This window comes from Cetorhinus maximus, chromosome 5, assembly GCF_964194155.1.
Source record: "Cetorhinus maximus chromosome 5, sCetMax3.hap1.1, whole genome shotgun sequence".
Taxonomy (NCBI): Eukaryota; Metazoa; Chordata; class Chondrichthyes; order Lamniformes; family Cetorhinidae; genus Cetorhinus; species Cetorhinus maximus.
Window position 1 is genome coordinate 37,610,896 of NC_135883.1, and position 16,366 is coordinate 37,627,261.

The 16,366-nt window shown below is 42.1% G+C and overlaps 1 protein-coding gene across 8 annotated transcripts in view; it reads right to left on the reverse strand.

Annotated features, from left to right (window-relative positions):
- Positions 1–2,796: 2,796 nt before the first annotated feature.
- vit (vitrin) overlaps positions 2,797–16,366 on the reverse strand; it is a 50,338-nt gene continuing 36,768 nt past the window's right edge. For all 8 annotated transcript variants that reach the window (XM_078541734.1, XM_078541733.1, XM_078541729.1 and 5 more), the window contains 6 exons: positions 13,511–13,567; positions 11,285–11,432; positions 11,031–11,134; positions 9,720–9,946; positions 8,879–9,392; positions 2,797–5,700 (listed from right to left, as the gene is read on the reverse strand). In XM_078541734.1, the coding sequence (XP_078397860.1) occupies positions 5,522–5,700; positions 8,879–9,392; positions 9,720–9,946; positions 11,031–11,134; positions 11,285–11,432; positions 13,511–13,567 (1,229 nt within the window). In that variant the 3' untranslated portion in view covers positions 2,797–5,521. The remainder of the gene's footprint in view (positions 5,701–8,878; positions 9,393–9,719; positions 9,947–11,030; positions 11,135–11,284; positions 11,433–13,510; positions 13,568–16,366) is intronic.

The window sequence follows — 16,366 nt, forward strand, 5'->3', positions numbered from 1 at the left end:
TGGTTTCAGCCCCTTTGAGTTAGCCTGTGGACGTGAAATAAGGGGGCCTCTTAAATTCATTCAAGAGGAAGTTATGGCCCAGGAAGTTTTGAGAAAGATTTAGAAAAGTGTGTGCAGTAGCTTGAGATCATGTTAAGGGGATAAAGTACCATTACCTTTGCCAGGTAAACCACTGAAGGCTACTTTTAGTGGACTTTATGTTAAAAATAGATTTAATGAGGTAAATTACTAATGTAATTAGTACTCCAGACCGAATGAACCATCAATGGGTGTGTCACATAAATATGCTGAAATGGTATTATGACAGGGACACTAGTCAACCAGTGAGTGTTAGAAAGAAAATGGTGACACAAATACACTTCGGAGTTCAAACAATCAGTTAGAAATTGAAGATCCTCAGTTTGAACCCCTAGTATGAAGTTGTTTAAAAAAAAATGTGGACAAAATAATACACCATCTTCCAGAGATGTATGATGTTGATGTGGGAAATGCTACACCAATCAAACAAAATCCTTAATGACTCAATCTGGAAAATTGGCTCAAGTCAGAGAGGAAATTAAATTTATGCTGGACAATGATATGATTGAACCAAGTCAAAGTAGCTGGAGTTCTCCAGCTGTACTGGTACCAAAACCTGATTGATCGCTAAGACTCTGTATTGATTACAGGAAAGTTAATGCTGTAACAAAAACTGATTCTTGTCCAATTCCCTGACTTGAGGATTGCATTGATAGAGTTGGGAATTCAGACTTTGTTAGCAAAATTGATTTGCTAAAAGATTTTTGGAAAGTTACGCTAATAGATCAAGCCAAAGAAATCTCTATTTTCGTAACCCCTAGATACCATCTACCAATGTAAGGTTAAGCACTGGCTGTCTTTCAAAGATTGACAAACCAAGTATTTGCTGGATTACATAACTGTTGTGTATATTGATGATCTATGGGTCTGCAGTAACACTTGGGAATTATATGTAGAACACCTAAGTGTATTATTTGATAGACTACAAAAAGCTGACTTGGTGATAAATTTGGTGGAGTGAATTTGCCAAGGCCAAAGTCACCTATTCAGGACATGTCAACAAGGTTGAGTGTTGCCCAGTGAAGCTAAAGTTCAAGCAATTGTGGACTTTCCTGCCACTTAAACAAAGTGGGAAATTCCTGGAATGTGAGAGTTTCACAGAAAGTTTATCTCTAATTTTTGCACAGTAGTTGCTCCATTAACAAACTTATTGAAGAAAAATGTAAAAGTTAACTGGGCAGAGTTTTGTCAGACCACCTTTGAGAGGTTAAAAGCTTTATTAATAAATGAGCCTGTTTTGGCTGCTCCAGATTTCAGTAAGCCATTCACAATAGCTATTAATGATAGTGAAGTAGGTGTAGGAGTGGTGTTGCTACAGGATGATGGGACTGGTATACAGCGTCCAGTCAGTTGTTTCTCAAGAAAACTTAATACACATCAATGAAAATATTCCACAATTGAGGAGGAAATGTTAAGTATTGTCCTGGTTCTTCAACAATTTGCAGAATGTTTTGAATAATGAAGGAAAGACATTAATTTACACTGATCATAATCCATTGGTGTTTTTTGAGAGGTTCTGCACAAAGAATCTTCCGTTGTTTCACTGGAGTTAGATGCTGCAGCCCTTCAGCCTAATAACTGAGCATGTTGCCAGAAAAAAACAATGGAATTGCTGATGCCCTGCCAGAGTTTAAAGAGGGTGTGAGAGGGAAGGCAGGCTCTCAGTTATGATAATTCTATGATGATTGAATCTAGCCGATCCTAATTGTTACATTTGCTTTTGCTTTGATTAAGCCCTTATAATTTTGTATATATATATATATGTGATTGCAAAATACGATAAGTTTACCTGTTCATTATGTAACAAGCTATTTGTTAAAATGTTTAGGATGATAAGAATCTGCTATATTTCAAAGCTGTTGTAAAGATAACTTTAATAGGGTAAAGCTTTCTTTTCACGAAGGGAAGTGTGATAGAATCCATAGTTTCAAAGCTTGTATTTTTGAGACAGACCTTAATTGAAAAGGGAAACCAAAAAGAGAAACTGAGAAAAGAAACTAAGACTTAAACTGAGATTACAAACCAAAATTTCTGGCTGAAACTATACTAGACAGGGCCATTAGAGCTCAGTCGATGCAATACAGGCAGGCTAAAGAAGACCAAGGCTAGATCCAGAAGCTGAGTATAAGCAAAGATATAGTTGCTGTAGCTGTTTCTGTTACTTGAAGATAAGATTGATGGACCCCTCTCCTTACTAGATCGCATCATTTTTCCCTTTGCGCCCCACCCCCCACCTGTTGCCTCTCAAACCCTGACTTGAAAGACACTGGTAGCAGATTTGATTCAAGAAAGCATATCCTGTCTTTGCCTAGCACCTTTTTCACCTAACAATTTGAAACATCTCCTCTTTAGCCACATTGTTGTTCTCCTGATGACTCCTCTCCTCTTTTGGCTGCCTACCCAGCCCTTCCACCCTCTCCTCGTGATCAACCAGGAAGAATCTTAGATAATTAGGAACTGGGCATTCAATTTTAAACATATAATGTCTATGGGAGTTAGCTTGAACAACAACTTGCACCAATACTGCAAGTTTAATGCAGTAAAACAGCCCAAGTCACTTCAAGAATGTTATCAGATAAAGTTTGACACCAAGACAGAGATATTAAAAATTTACCAAAAGCTTAGAATTTCCGAGCTTGGGACTAGGCAGCCTCCCAATACTTTCATTATATAAGTCACAAAGGCCATTTTGATCAACAAATACACACATCACAAAAGTTGAATATCTGTAACTTTTATTTGTTTGGATATGGAATCACAAACACTGAGGCCCAGAGCCTGATGACACTGAGAAGGTCCTTTCAGAATCTTATCTCAAGCATTGGGCTTTGACTGTTACTTTGCAGATAATAAGCGTTTGGTTTTAGTGAAAAAAAACTGTACATGTATCGTACAAAATAGCTCTTAGACTTCAGCTTTAAATGAATATTTCAGCCAAAAAAATCTACGTCTGCCATTATGAATGGGTGTGTCTTAAATATTGCCCAAAATAAACAATACTTATGAGGTAAGGTGCTGTGATTTTGTCCTTGGGATGTAGCGTACACTGGTTGGGCAGGATTTATTGCCCATTCTTTGGTGCTCTGAGGGCTTTGAAGAGTTAGCCATGTGGTGTAGGACTAGAGTCCCATGGAGACCAGACTGGTTCCTTTCCCTGGGAGACATCAGTGAAGAGGATAGGTTTTCAACAAAAAATTGGCAGTTCTCAGTCATTCCACTACCAACCTCCTGCCCCTGGCTGCTCCCCACCAGTGATCAGATTTTATTGAATTCAGTTTCACAAAATTGTGGGATTTGTGCACCTGCCCTCATGCTTGCTAGTTCAGTACTATAGCTGCTGACCTACTGTACCAATTTTTCTACTGGAAATAATGCCAAGTTCCATGGAAGCTGGTCACCCTCTTGTACCTCCCCAAATGGGCCTAATTCAGCCATGGTGCCATGCCGTTGAATGCCACAGGGGTCTTTGCTGAGCCTGATCCTGGCCCTGTTCTAAGATCCACATCCAGCAGAAGGGTTCATGAATGGTGATCTGGAGATGGAACTGCAGTTGATTTTTCCCCACACGTACCATCATCAAAAAGCAGATCGAGTGAGCACCCTTCGTGTTTGCTGCTCATGAGGTTTGTTCTGTGTGTCTACATAACAGCCACTGCAGCACAGAAAGAGGCCATTTACCCCATTGTGCCTATGCTGAATAAAGGGGGTGGGGGGGCGGAGGAGGTGGTGGGTGAGAAAGCTCATCTGGAATTCTAAACCTGGGATATCCCACATTTCAATCATTGTGCCTCTCAAAGCAAAAACTGTGGTCTGGATTTTCTAGCCCTGTCATGGTGGGGCCCACCATGGGAGATTCAGCAGCCCAGCCAAAAGTCCATCGGTTTTCAGCAGTGGTTGGGGCCAGAAAATCCCACCCTATGTCTTTAGGCAAAGTAAACCCATTGGTTGTAAAGCAATGTGGGACATCATGGCTCGAGGTGAGGGGCTGTCTGAATTCAAGCTTTCTCATCCTATCCCTTGAACAAGGCCAGTTATGTCTCCTCGACTGCCCACCCAGGCAAATGACAGCAACTCAGCACAAACTGAGGCTTGAGGGTAAGAACCTTTCTGGCTCAGGTGATCCTGCAATTTAATGGATAAGCGTGTTAATCAATCAATTTCTTGATTTTTTTTTTCCCCCAAAATACATTGTACACACTTTTTTAAAGGAAGGGCAAGATAGATTTATGTTTTAGAAAAGAACTGGATGAATTTCTGTTGGGGGAGAGGGCACAGAGTACTAGAATCTCAGGCCCCAAACTTCTAATTTGGTTTACGGTGCATCAAAAGGAAGACTTGGCACCTTTCCCAACCTCAGGATATCCCACAGCACTTTACAGTCAACGAAGTACTTTTGAAGAGTGTCACAGTTGTAATTTAGGAAATGCAACAACCAATTTGTGCACAGCAAGCTTTCACAAATGGCAATGGGATAATGATCAGTTAATCTGTTCTTGTGTTGTTGATTGAGGGATAAATATTGGTCAGAACACTAGAGAGAACTCCCTAGCTCTTCAAAATAGTGCCCTGGGATCTTTTACTTCCACGTGAAAGAGTCAGGCAGAATCTTGGTTTAACATCTCATCTGAAGATGGCAACTCCAACAAGGCAGCACTCCCACAGTGCTGCCCTGGAGTGTCAGCCTGGATTGTGTGTTCAAGACTCTGCATTGGCTGCCTCAAGCTGGAATGTTCTGGCAGGACCTGGCTCCACTAGGATTCCATCCCACTCTTCATCTATTTTAGTCATTTTCTGGCGTGAGTGGCAGAGATTGTGGAGAAGGATAGTAGGTGGATCTTCTGAATACTCCTTCCACATGAAGGAAGGGGCAATTTGTGTGTGGTGGGGTGGTTTTCTAGGCTAATCCATGAATTCTGCCCCTGTGCCCCCAAAAGGCTTCAACAAAACTGAGGGTTAGGGGGTCCTTTTGACACCTCCAGAAATACCCCCCCCCCCCCCCCCACCAAACCTCACCCAAGGGGTGGAATGTGAGCTGCCCCAACTGCCCAGGATGGATAGGGGCGAGGTGCTGCTTGTGGCCACTAATGGGCCCACTTTTGCTGTACTTATTTCCATTCCCCACGTTCTGGGAGTGAAACCGAGGGCAGCCAGCAGTTCCACTCCAGAAGGGTTGGGGCTCTCCAGAAATTTTGGGACCATGGCCAGGAACTGGATGGGCATTGGGTATAGCTGCCCAAACATGGACACACTTAATAAGACTTCACATCTATGTTCCTCTAAAAGTTTGGTGTCTACAAGGAAACCTAAAATTAGTGAACAAAGTCTCCCCCATTCGCTGGATAGATTGAAGCTTGCCTTATAAACAGTAAGTAGATATTGAGCAGCTGTACAGCGACTATAGTCTCACTGTCCAACCGGGGTGGGGGTGTGGGGTAGGGTTTGCTCAGTTACGTGGCTGTGAATTGAATTCTTTACAGATGTTGCGCACAATCCGGGACACGAATTGATACAAGTTGTCAAACTCATCAACAAAGAAGGAATGGTCCTTGTCAGGGTCTGTCGCAATGTACTCCAATTCGTCCATCGCTGCCCAAGCAATCCCTACAGCATATGCAATCACACCTGCAACAGGAAAACAGGCAGTAGAATTTCTTATATAGAATTTTACCACACACAAACACACCAATCAGCCCAACAGGTCCATTACAGCATTTGTGCTCCACATGGGCCTCCTCCAAATTTACTTCATCTCACCCACTCAACATATCCTTCTATTTCTTTCTCCCTCATGGGTTTATCTAGCTTCTTAAATGCATCTAAACTATTTGTGTCTCTACTTCTTGTGGTAGCAAGTTCCACATTCTCACCACTGTTTGGGTAAAGAAATTTCTCTTGAATTCCTATTGGATCTGTTAGTATATTTACAGCTCCTAGCTTTGGAACCTGCTAGTAGCGAAGACATTTTCTCTAAGTCTACCCAATCAAACTACTTCGTAATTTTAAAGACCTCTATCAGGTCTAGTGAAAAGAGCCCCAATTTAGTAATTTTTACCAGATTTTGAGAAGGATTAAGGAGAAAATACTGAATGCAATAGGGTTGACTTGTCTAGAATGCACCATGGGTTTGGCCTGTCAGCTGAGATTTATTAAAATGGTACCAGGAATGAGAGATTTCAGTTAGGATCATAGGAACAGGAATATGCCATTTGGCCCCTCAAGCCTATATTGCCATTCAGTGAGATGATGGCTGATCTGTGACCTAACTCCATATCTGCCACATATCCCTTAGTATCTTTGGATAACGAAGATCCATCAATATTGGATTTAAAATATACAGTTGATTTAACATTGCCACTTTCAAAGAGAGTTCCAAACATCTACCAACCTTTGTGTGTGGAAGTCTTTCCTAATATCACTGTCCTGTTCCTTCACTGTCACTGGGAACTCCCTAACAGCACTGTGGGTGTACTTACAACACATGGGCTGCAGTAGTTCAAGAAGGCAGCTCTTTCTTGGGCAATTAGGGATGGGCAATAAATGTTGCCCTAACCAGCAACACCCACATCCCATGAACAAGAAAAATAAACCTCCTGAAAGGTTTAGTTCTCGTTTTTAGACAATGACCCCAATCCTAGACTCCCTAAACAGTGGGAAAACTTTCTATCTAGCCTATCTTTTCCTCTTAATAGCTTGAATAATGTCAAGTTACCGCTTAACCTTCTAAATTCCTGGGAATATCACCTTAGTTTCTGTAACCTTGCTTGGTAATTTAACCCTTGGAGTTCAGGTATCATTCTGGTAACTCCATGCTGTATTCCCTCAAGGCCAACATATCCTGCCTAAAGTGTGGTGCCCAGAACTGCTCACAGTACTCCAGGTGTGGTCTAACTATGGCTTTAAATAGCTGAAGCATGACTTTTACCCCGATGCATTCTAGGCCTCTAAATATAAAGTCCAGCGTTCCATTAACTTATTGATTAATTTCTGTATCTATTCATGCAATATTCATGATTTATGTACCTGGATCCTTACATCTCTTTGAACCTCCACTGTTTCTAACTTTGGTGAAAAGTGCACTGTTCTGTCCTCCTTGACTCCAATGTAGATAACCTCCTATTTGCCTACAAATCCATTTTCCACAATTTTGCCCATTCGCTTAATCTATCAACATCCCTGTAATTTTATTTCCATCTACGCTGCTTATAATGCCATTTATCTTTGTGTTATCAGCTAATTTAGATATGTGGCTTTTTATCCCTTTATCTAAGTTGTTAATAAATACTATGAATAATTGAGGCCCACAAACAGATCCTTCCCGAAACCTCTAGTTAAATACTGCCAATCAGGGTACCCGCACATTATCCGTACCCTGTCTCTTGCCACTCAGTCAATTTCCTAACCTTCAAATCCATCATCTTCAACCTAAGCTAACAGCCTCTTATGAGAGACTTTATCAAATTCTTTCTCGAGGTCCATGTAAATAACATCCATGGACAGGTCCCTGTCCACCACTTTAGTCACCTCTTCAAAAAATTCAATTGGGTTTTTAAGGTATGGCCTACCCTTTACAAATCCATTCTGATTCTCTCTGATCAGCTGAAAATTTTCCAAGGTGTGCAGCCACCCCATCCATAAGTATAGCTCTAGCAATTTCCTGTTTTGTCTATAATTGACAGGTTTTCTCTCACCTTAAATAGCAGAGTGACGTGAACAATTTTTTAATCTAAAGGAATGGCTCCTGAGTCAAGAAAACTTTGGAAGATTATAGTGAGGGCATCTGCAATGTTCTTATCTACTTGTGTTAGATCTCTGGGAGAGAAACTACCCGGTCCTGAGGATTTGGCATTATTTAGTGCCATTATTTTCTTCATTTGTGTTATTTTTCTTATGGTAATTTTGGTAAATCCCTGGGATTTCTGGAATGCTGACCACTTCCTCCACTAAATACTGACACAAAGTAACTATTCAACACATCTGTCATTTCCATACTTTCATCGACAATTATCACTTAGCAGTTTTCAAGGAGCCCACATTGCACCTGACCGCCCTCTTTTTCCTAACATAATTGTAAAAGAAAGTGTTGATTTTGAAATCCATTGCAAGTTTCTTTTCACGCTTCCTTTTTGTAGCTCTTACGATTTGTTTTATCACCCATTGCTGTTCTTTGTACCTTTTCCATTTTTGCTTTTTATTTTGTTGCCTCTAATCACCCATGGCTTTTTTTTTTGCAAGCGGAGTTCCTGTCCTTTTGCTGTATAAACTGGTTCTGCATTCTTTTTGGAACACCTCCCACTGATCCGTCATTTTAGCCTTTAACAGATTTGCCCAGTTTACAGTGGACAGTCTCCCTCATTGCATTGAAGTCAGCCTTACCCAAACCTAAAATCTGAGTAACTGTTAGTAGTTACATGCAGACACTGGGACTGATCTCAGAGCAGAGGAAGTTGAGGGGAGATTTAACAAAATGTTCAAGATTATAAAGGATTTTTGATAGAGTTAACTTCGAATAACTGTTTCCAGTGACAGGAGGGTCAATAATCAGAGGATGCAGATTAAAGTAATTGGGAAAAGTAGTGGAGGTGGCATGAGGATTGCTTTTATGCAGTGAATTGTTATTGTCTAGAATGTACTGTCTGAAAGCAGATTCAATAGCAACTTTCAGAAGGGAATTGGATATAAACTTGGAAAAGGGAACACTTATAATTGTGTGCTCTCTCCAGATACCAGCATGGTTTTGATGTGCACACTGTCCCAGTGACCTGTACAATGTCACTGTGTGATCTCTCCTCAGTGTCCTTACCATTTCTCTGAGCATCAAGTGCTGGAGCCCGAACATCGTCATAAGATCTTCCATCCGTGATGACAATCATAAGCTTCCTTTTGTTGGGTTTGGACTTGCTGAAGAGGTGCTTCAATGCGTAGCTGATAGCCTCGCCAGTGCTGGTTCCGCCGCTCCAGTACCTGATGTTCTTGATGGCCGTGTCTATCGCCTCTTTGGTGCTGTGTTTGTCAAAGCCAAACTCAAGTCTCTGCTCATAGGTATACTGCACAGCTCCGACCCGTGTGGCTGTGTCAGAGATCTCGAACTCCTTGCTGATATTGGCCACAAACTGCAGGATTGTGCGGAAGTTGCCGGTGCCCACGCTGCTCGAGCCATCCACCACAAAGCCGATATCAGCAGAATTCAGGCAGGTCTTGCTGCAGGCCAGCCGCCCGGTGTCACATACCCGTTTCACCAGGGGGCCCACTGCCTGGTACAGCTTAAACCAGCTGGGCACATTGATGGAGAAATAACCATTAGTCCTGCACACAGACTGGAGGGAAAAGATGAGAAATTTATGAATTGTATTGAACTGCATTTGCCACAGTTTTGTCCACTCGCTTAATCTGCCTTTCTATGTCCCATTGTAACTTCCTGCTCCCATGTTCACAACTTAACTGTGCATCCAAACTCATATACAATTGTATTGATTTATTTATAGGGTGAGAAGCTGAGGCCCCCATATAGATCCTCACATACATGGACAGTGTGATAAATGTAGGTGCGCATCCCTAAATTGCAGGGAACATCAATTGGATATGGAGACCATTCTGTCGCAGATATACCACAATCACTCTGCATACAGAATTCATGACTTCACCTTGTCCACAAAGTCTCTCTCGACCATGTTCTGCCTCTCGCTCTGGTCTGCACCTTCCACGGTGATGAAGAAGATGTTGATGCCAGACTCTCGGGCGAGGCGAGCGGCTTCTTCAACCTTATCCGTGGGCCACCCATCGACCAGGATCACCACCACGTTGGGGGCTCCTCCGCGGTTCCCCTGCTCACTGGAAAAGAAGTTCCCAAGGGCATGACTGAGTGCTCTCCCTGCAAAGAGAAAGAGTCCATAGTTTCTAATTATTGCCACTTTCCACCATGCCATTTGTAATGCAATGCTCTGTTGCCCCACAACATTAATTATTAATGCATTGCACTGAAGCATATTCTAGAACTTCAGTTGAGCCAGTTAACATTGATGTGAGACTGTTGAACCTATAATGGATAGAAGTCTAGCTTTGCATCCTTTCCAAAGCACAAAAAATTTCCCTGTTATTTATATATGTATGAAACTTTTACATATACTGATGTATTGTGCATTTAAACTGGAACTAGGTTTGGTATCTTGTGAAAATTGTTATGGGCTTAGGGTGAGCTGATGGAGGGTGGGAGAAGGCTCATGTGAAACTAAATGGCCTGTTCCTGTCCTGTCTGGAGAAGTTGAGGGAATTTCCTCAGGTCTGGTTCAGTTCCATACTCCCTCAGTACTACACCGGGTGCTGGACTATATTTTGTGCTCAAGTCACCTGAGCTAGATTCTAACTTCGAAAGATAAGTGGTGAAAGAGTTGGCCCTGAGCCAATAATTTTGATAATGTCAGTGTCCTGACATTAAACTAACTTATATTGCAGATGTGCCCTGTAAGCCGTGTGAGATATTAGGACAGGTGACCAAAAGCTTGGTCAAAAAGGTAATTTTTATAGGCTGTCTTGAAAGAGGATAAAGAGGTTTAGAGGGAATTCCAGGTCGTGGGGTCGAGGCAGCTGAAGGCACCACCAACAATGGTGGGGTAAAGGGTTTATCTCTGGTGTATGAGAGTTGGGGGGAGGGGAAGAGGAGTTTGTTTTCCACGTGAAATGAGACAAACAAGACGACGGTAAATTAAGTTTTGTTTTAATTAGAATGAACGTACCTTTGAAATTTAATGACAGCAAGCCATTCATCACTTTTTAAAAATGGTTATTATTAAAACAGAGTCACAAGCATAGCTACTTAAATAGTAGATCAGCATTAGCAGATTGTTTTAAACATTGCCTACAGCTTTTCCCTGGGCTGAGAGATCTGCCGCAAACTCTAACCACTGGAAGGTGTAGGATTGGTGATGTGAACACATCAGGAAGGACGAAGCACTTACCCACATTGGAGAGGCCACCTCTCTGTGGAATCTTTTCAATGGCAATTTTAAGATCGTGCGAGTTTCGGTAAGTCTGTAGGTTAAACTCAGTGCTGGCGTTGTTCCTAGGGTAAAAAAAAGTCAATGTTCTCTAATATCTGGTAAATAAAGGAAAGAACTTGCATTTATATAGCACCTTTCATGACCTCAGGACATCCTAAAGCGCTGTTTTTCCTTATTTTGCTTCATACATAGGAGTTTTTGATTCTACTCACCCAAACTGAATGATGCCAATCAATGGGCCTGCTACTCCAATATCAAGGGCTTGAGCAATATTCATCAAAAACTTCTTCTGAATACCAAATCTTCGCCTCCCAATGCTCCAACTTCCATCCACCAGGAATGCGAGGTCAATCTTGCAATCTGCAATGGTGAGAATAGTCTCTTATTCGAAGACTCGACAGCCGGTTTAAAAGGTTTCATTTCCTTTACAGAGATACAGGCACTGATTTTCCACCTCCCCAGTCTCTCCCCTACTGAAGCAGCACCATGGTCTGTACATCAAAGATTTAGATAATAAAAAGAGAAAATGCTGGAAACACTCACAACAGGTCAGACAGCATCTGTGGTGACCTTATCAAGACATTTAAAATGTTAAAGGAGTTGATAGGGTAGATACAGAGAAATTATTCCCGCTGGTGGGGCAATCCAGAACAAGAGGAGACAATCTTGAAGTTAGAACTAAGCCATTTAGGAGTGATCCACTGCATTCTAGTGAAGCTCAATCCGGTATTATGTTTGTTATTCTTTGTAGCGGCCTGTTAGAATTAAATCTGTTTTTGTTTTGGATTTCCAGCATCCGCAGTTTTTTGCTTTTATGATAGAATTAAATGATTTGTTAGGGCGTTTCAGAGGGTAGTTAAGAGTCAACACGTGGGCATGGGTCTGGAGTCACATATAGGCCAGACCAGTTGGGCAAAAAGAGTGGGTAAACACACAGAAGGGCAGAGTCAGAGAACTGAAGGGTGGGGCGAAGGTAATGGTTATAAATAACAATATAATCAGAGTCTGGAAATTGGTTTGGCAATGTTTAGCTCTTGACCTAGGGCATTCCATGTCTTTTAGGGTGGTGTTAAGTAATTTATTGCAGCTAGGTTTAAACCTCTGCTAAATGCTGGACCTCGCACAGAGGTGTCCATATCTAACACAAGCAGTTATTTCCAAGCCAGCAGGATGACTATAAGGTGATGTAATTGGGTGCCATTACCGTTGCGAACACTGGCTGGATGTTATTCTAGAGGTTTCATCAGATGAGCACCCTCCAACTGTTCCGCCCCTAAGCTTCCCCCATTGGTCGCCCATCCTCATGATGCGTAGCTTTCCCATACCAATCAGAAAGCGAAAAAGCCATTCATTATCCGATTGGACGATTCTGAAGTGTCAGTTAAAACAGCCTTCCCAACTCCAACATTTTTAGAACTAATAAAGCTATTGAAAGAATTTTTTTTTTAAGTGTCCCTATGAGTTTTCTCTCAGTAGTTTCCTGAAGATTAATCTTTTAATTCCTGGAGACTTCAGGACAATCTAGGTGAACTGGCAACCTGAGATGCTTTTATTGGGCCAAGTTTCCTAGCCAATCCACCCCTACCTGAAAATGTTCTCCATCTGCCTCTATGTCTGGGTATCTCTGGGTTCAGGTTATTTTTGATAGGTAGGAAGATCCCTCCCCCCATCCTGATGCAACCATATAATCTCCTGGGAGAGGTGAAGAACCAAAAAATCCAGGCCGAATGAGGGGAAAGAAATTTTCTAGAAAAACCCCTCCAACTACCTCTGGTGATCAAAACCATTCCAGGAGAAAACTCATTTCCAACAGGGAAAAACATAACTTCCCATTCCACTTTCAACAAGTTTTTCAACTTCATTCAATGCCCGGCAAGTGGTATAAGCAATATTATTAGGGGATAAATAAAACCAATTAACAGAATCACATTCTCAGAAAGTGCCCCTTCCACTGTTTTGTTTATGAATTAATACGGCTGATTAAGAAAATCTAGTCAGCTCATTACTTTAGCGGAATAAAATGGCTGAGGTGCTCCAATACATTGCACGTTTCCTGATTAGCCCCGTTTCCAGTTATTTCAATGGGATGGCTCTGCCTGGCTTTTCATAGATGAAGAATTTGTGATGCGGTTGGGGATTGGGCACTAAAAGTCAAGTGGTTGACTCTGCCATTTGGCGGCCCCAATCTGGAGGGTTGCACATCAACAACACATCAGGAATTCAAGAATGGAGGTCAATGCACGTATTTTACTTGTCACCCATTTTATTGCATGCCATCTTCTCAATGTGTTCTCCCGTCACCTGGAACTCTGGTTGAGAGCCTTTGTTTATAAAACTGACCTCATGACTTCTGCATGGTCAGCAATAAAACATAATTTCATTCTATTGTTTTATTCTCAACCTTGTCAGTAATTTCAAGAGGCAAAAGGTGTAGGTACTTGGATCTCCCCGGGAAATCGGCTCCTCAGTAAAATCTTGGTCCTTTGAGCTGAAACCTGGTTAGGAAGAAAATTTAAAATCAGTGCATCTACCAGCAGCAATTCCCCCTTATCCACTATGCACAGCTAAATCTCGTCTCGCGATCGTATCTCATTGCTAAGGGCAGGACACCCCAACATCTTTCTGGAGTTAGCGTCAGGGCATGTCATTTTTTGACAACTCAGTGCACTCCTGGTCAACATTATATCCTAACCCTGCTTCATCCCTATGATCATCCAAAACACCGCTGCTGTATCCTAACTTGCACCACCAATTCTGGGCTCTTGTGCATCCCCAATTTTAATCGCTCTATTATTGGTGGCCATGCCTTCAGCTGCCTGGTTCCTAAACTCCGGAATTGCCTCCCTACATCCCTCTACCTCTCTACCTCTCTTTCCTCATTTAAGACACGTCTTAAGACCTACAAGATTTTGGTCATCTTCCCTCATATGTTCCTATGCGGTCCAGTGTCAAAATTTGTTTGATAATGCTCCTGTGAAGTGCACAGGGACATTTTAAAACTTAAGGTGCTATGTAAATGCAAATTGTTGTTGTTGACTTAATGAAGTGAACATGAGTATGGTAAGAAGAGCCTCCTCCTCGGACAATGCAGTCCTCCCACACTGGGCCCCCTCTGCTCCACTCCACCCCCTCCCCCTTTCACCACCTGCCTCCTACACACTGCAACTCTTCTCTCCACCCTTTACATGTTATCTGACTCCACCACCTCACACTGGACCCAGCTCCCATAACCCCCACATGACCCAGCTGTCTCACCTGCCCAAGCAGCCCAACTCCTCACTCCTCACCTGCCCAGTTTCAACACAATGGAGTTGTGTCGATGTTTATACAATTATTTCCCCCACCCCACACCAAAAGCTGGCTGCAGCTAATAATGCTGGAGAATATTTTCTACTTTTGAAAACCTGCTGTTCCAATTAAGAGATTATACAGAAGGGAATTTTTTTTTTACTGATATTGAATGGTGCCACTAAGCATCGATCAGAGCGAGTTGGAGATTCTTTTGCTTTCTAAGATCAGTGGTGCGATACCATGTAACACTGAATGTGGGATGCAACACATATCACATATATCAGCGTTAATCCCAATGATACATGTTAGTGGAACTTAAAGATTGCCAGCAGGAACCACACTGAAAGGAAGAACCAGTCTGGAAACCGGATGACCAACAACACTGCTCATACTTCAAGTGAATCTTTCCACTGGGACCATGAACATTGGAAGTACTGAATGATAAAAGACCAAAGGTCCATCTAGTTCCCCTCCAACTATCCTAGAAGTCACTGATAATGGAATTGTTGATTAATCAATGTCTGTAATGAGTGTACAAGAGACCCAGATAAAGGTGAGAAAACCCCAATGGTGGAGAGATTTTGGAACTAGAGGTCAAAGGTCACCTGTTCCTCCCAAGCATGTTACACTTACCACCTTTTCACCTTCTATTCATCTTCATCCACCTTCTGTCCATCCCCCATCCACTTTCTATCCATCCCCCCCATCCGCCTCTTGTCCATCCCCTCCCCATCCACCATCTGTCCATCCCCCTCCCCATCCACTTTCTATCCATCCCCCCCCCATCCGCTTTCTGTCCATCCCCTCCTCATCCACCTTCTGTCCATCCCCCTCCCCTTCCACCTTCTGTCCATCCCCCTCCCCATCCACCTTCTGTCCATCCCCTCCCCATCCACCTTCTGTCCATCCCCTCCCTCATGTATTTGTCTAGCTTCCTCTAAATATATCTCTGCTGTTCACCTCAGATCACTCCCTGTGGTAGCGAGTTCCACATTCTCATCGCTCTCTGGGTAAAGAGGTTTCTTCTGAATTCCCTTTTGGATTTGTTAGTGACTATCTTATATTTATGACCCCTTGTTTTTATTTCATACACAAAAGAAAACATCTTCCACCATTCTCACAGCGAACCATCTCAGAATCTTGAATATCTCTGTGAGAGCACTTCTCAGTCTTCTCTTTTCTAGAGAAAAGAGCCTCAGTCTGTTCAGTCTTTCCTGATAGGTATAACCTCTCAGTTCTGGTATCATCCTTGTAAATCTTTCTGCACCTCTTCCATCCTCTATATCCTTTTGATAATATGGAGGCCAGAACTGTGTTGAGTACTCCAAGTGTGGTCTAACCAAGGTTCTATGCAAGTTTAAAGTAACTTCTCTGCCTTTCAATCCTGTCCCTCTAGAAATGAAACCCAGTATTTAGTTGGGTTATTTATGGCTTTATTAAACAGTTGCTACTTTTAATGGTTAGTGTGTCTGTACTCCCAGATCCACCTGTTCCTCTAGCCATTTAGACACATGTTTTAAGGAGTATGTGGACTCCTTATTCTTCCTACTAAAACATATTAGCTCCCACTAATCTAAACTGAAGTTTAGTTACCAGCTAGGCACAAATATAATGATAAGCACCGACTTTGTAATTGACATAAATGGTTAGCAAACGGTTAGCGCAATGTTGCCAATATAGACGGCTGCTTCAATAATTCTAGATGAGGGGCACAGTGGAATTGATTGGACAGACCTTTCAAAGGACTCATCACAGGCACACTGGGCCTGTGCTGTATGATTGTGTGATTCTATTTGATAAAAATCAGGGTCTTCCCAAAGCCTTTCTCATTATCAGACTATAAAAAATATGTTCTAAATAAGATCCTTAAATTGTGTGGGTTGATTCAATCTGGGTTGTTTTGCAATTATTTATACTGTTTGATTTTTGCTGTGTTTTTTTTGGCTTCTGTCAATCACCTGGCATGTATGTAAATTGGATTTTAGCCTGCATGCAGTGGTTTT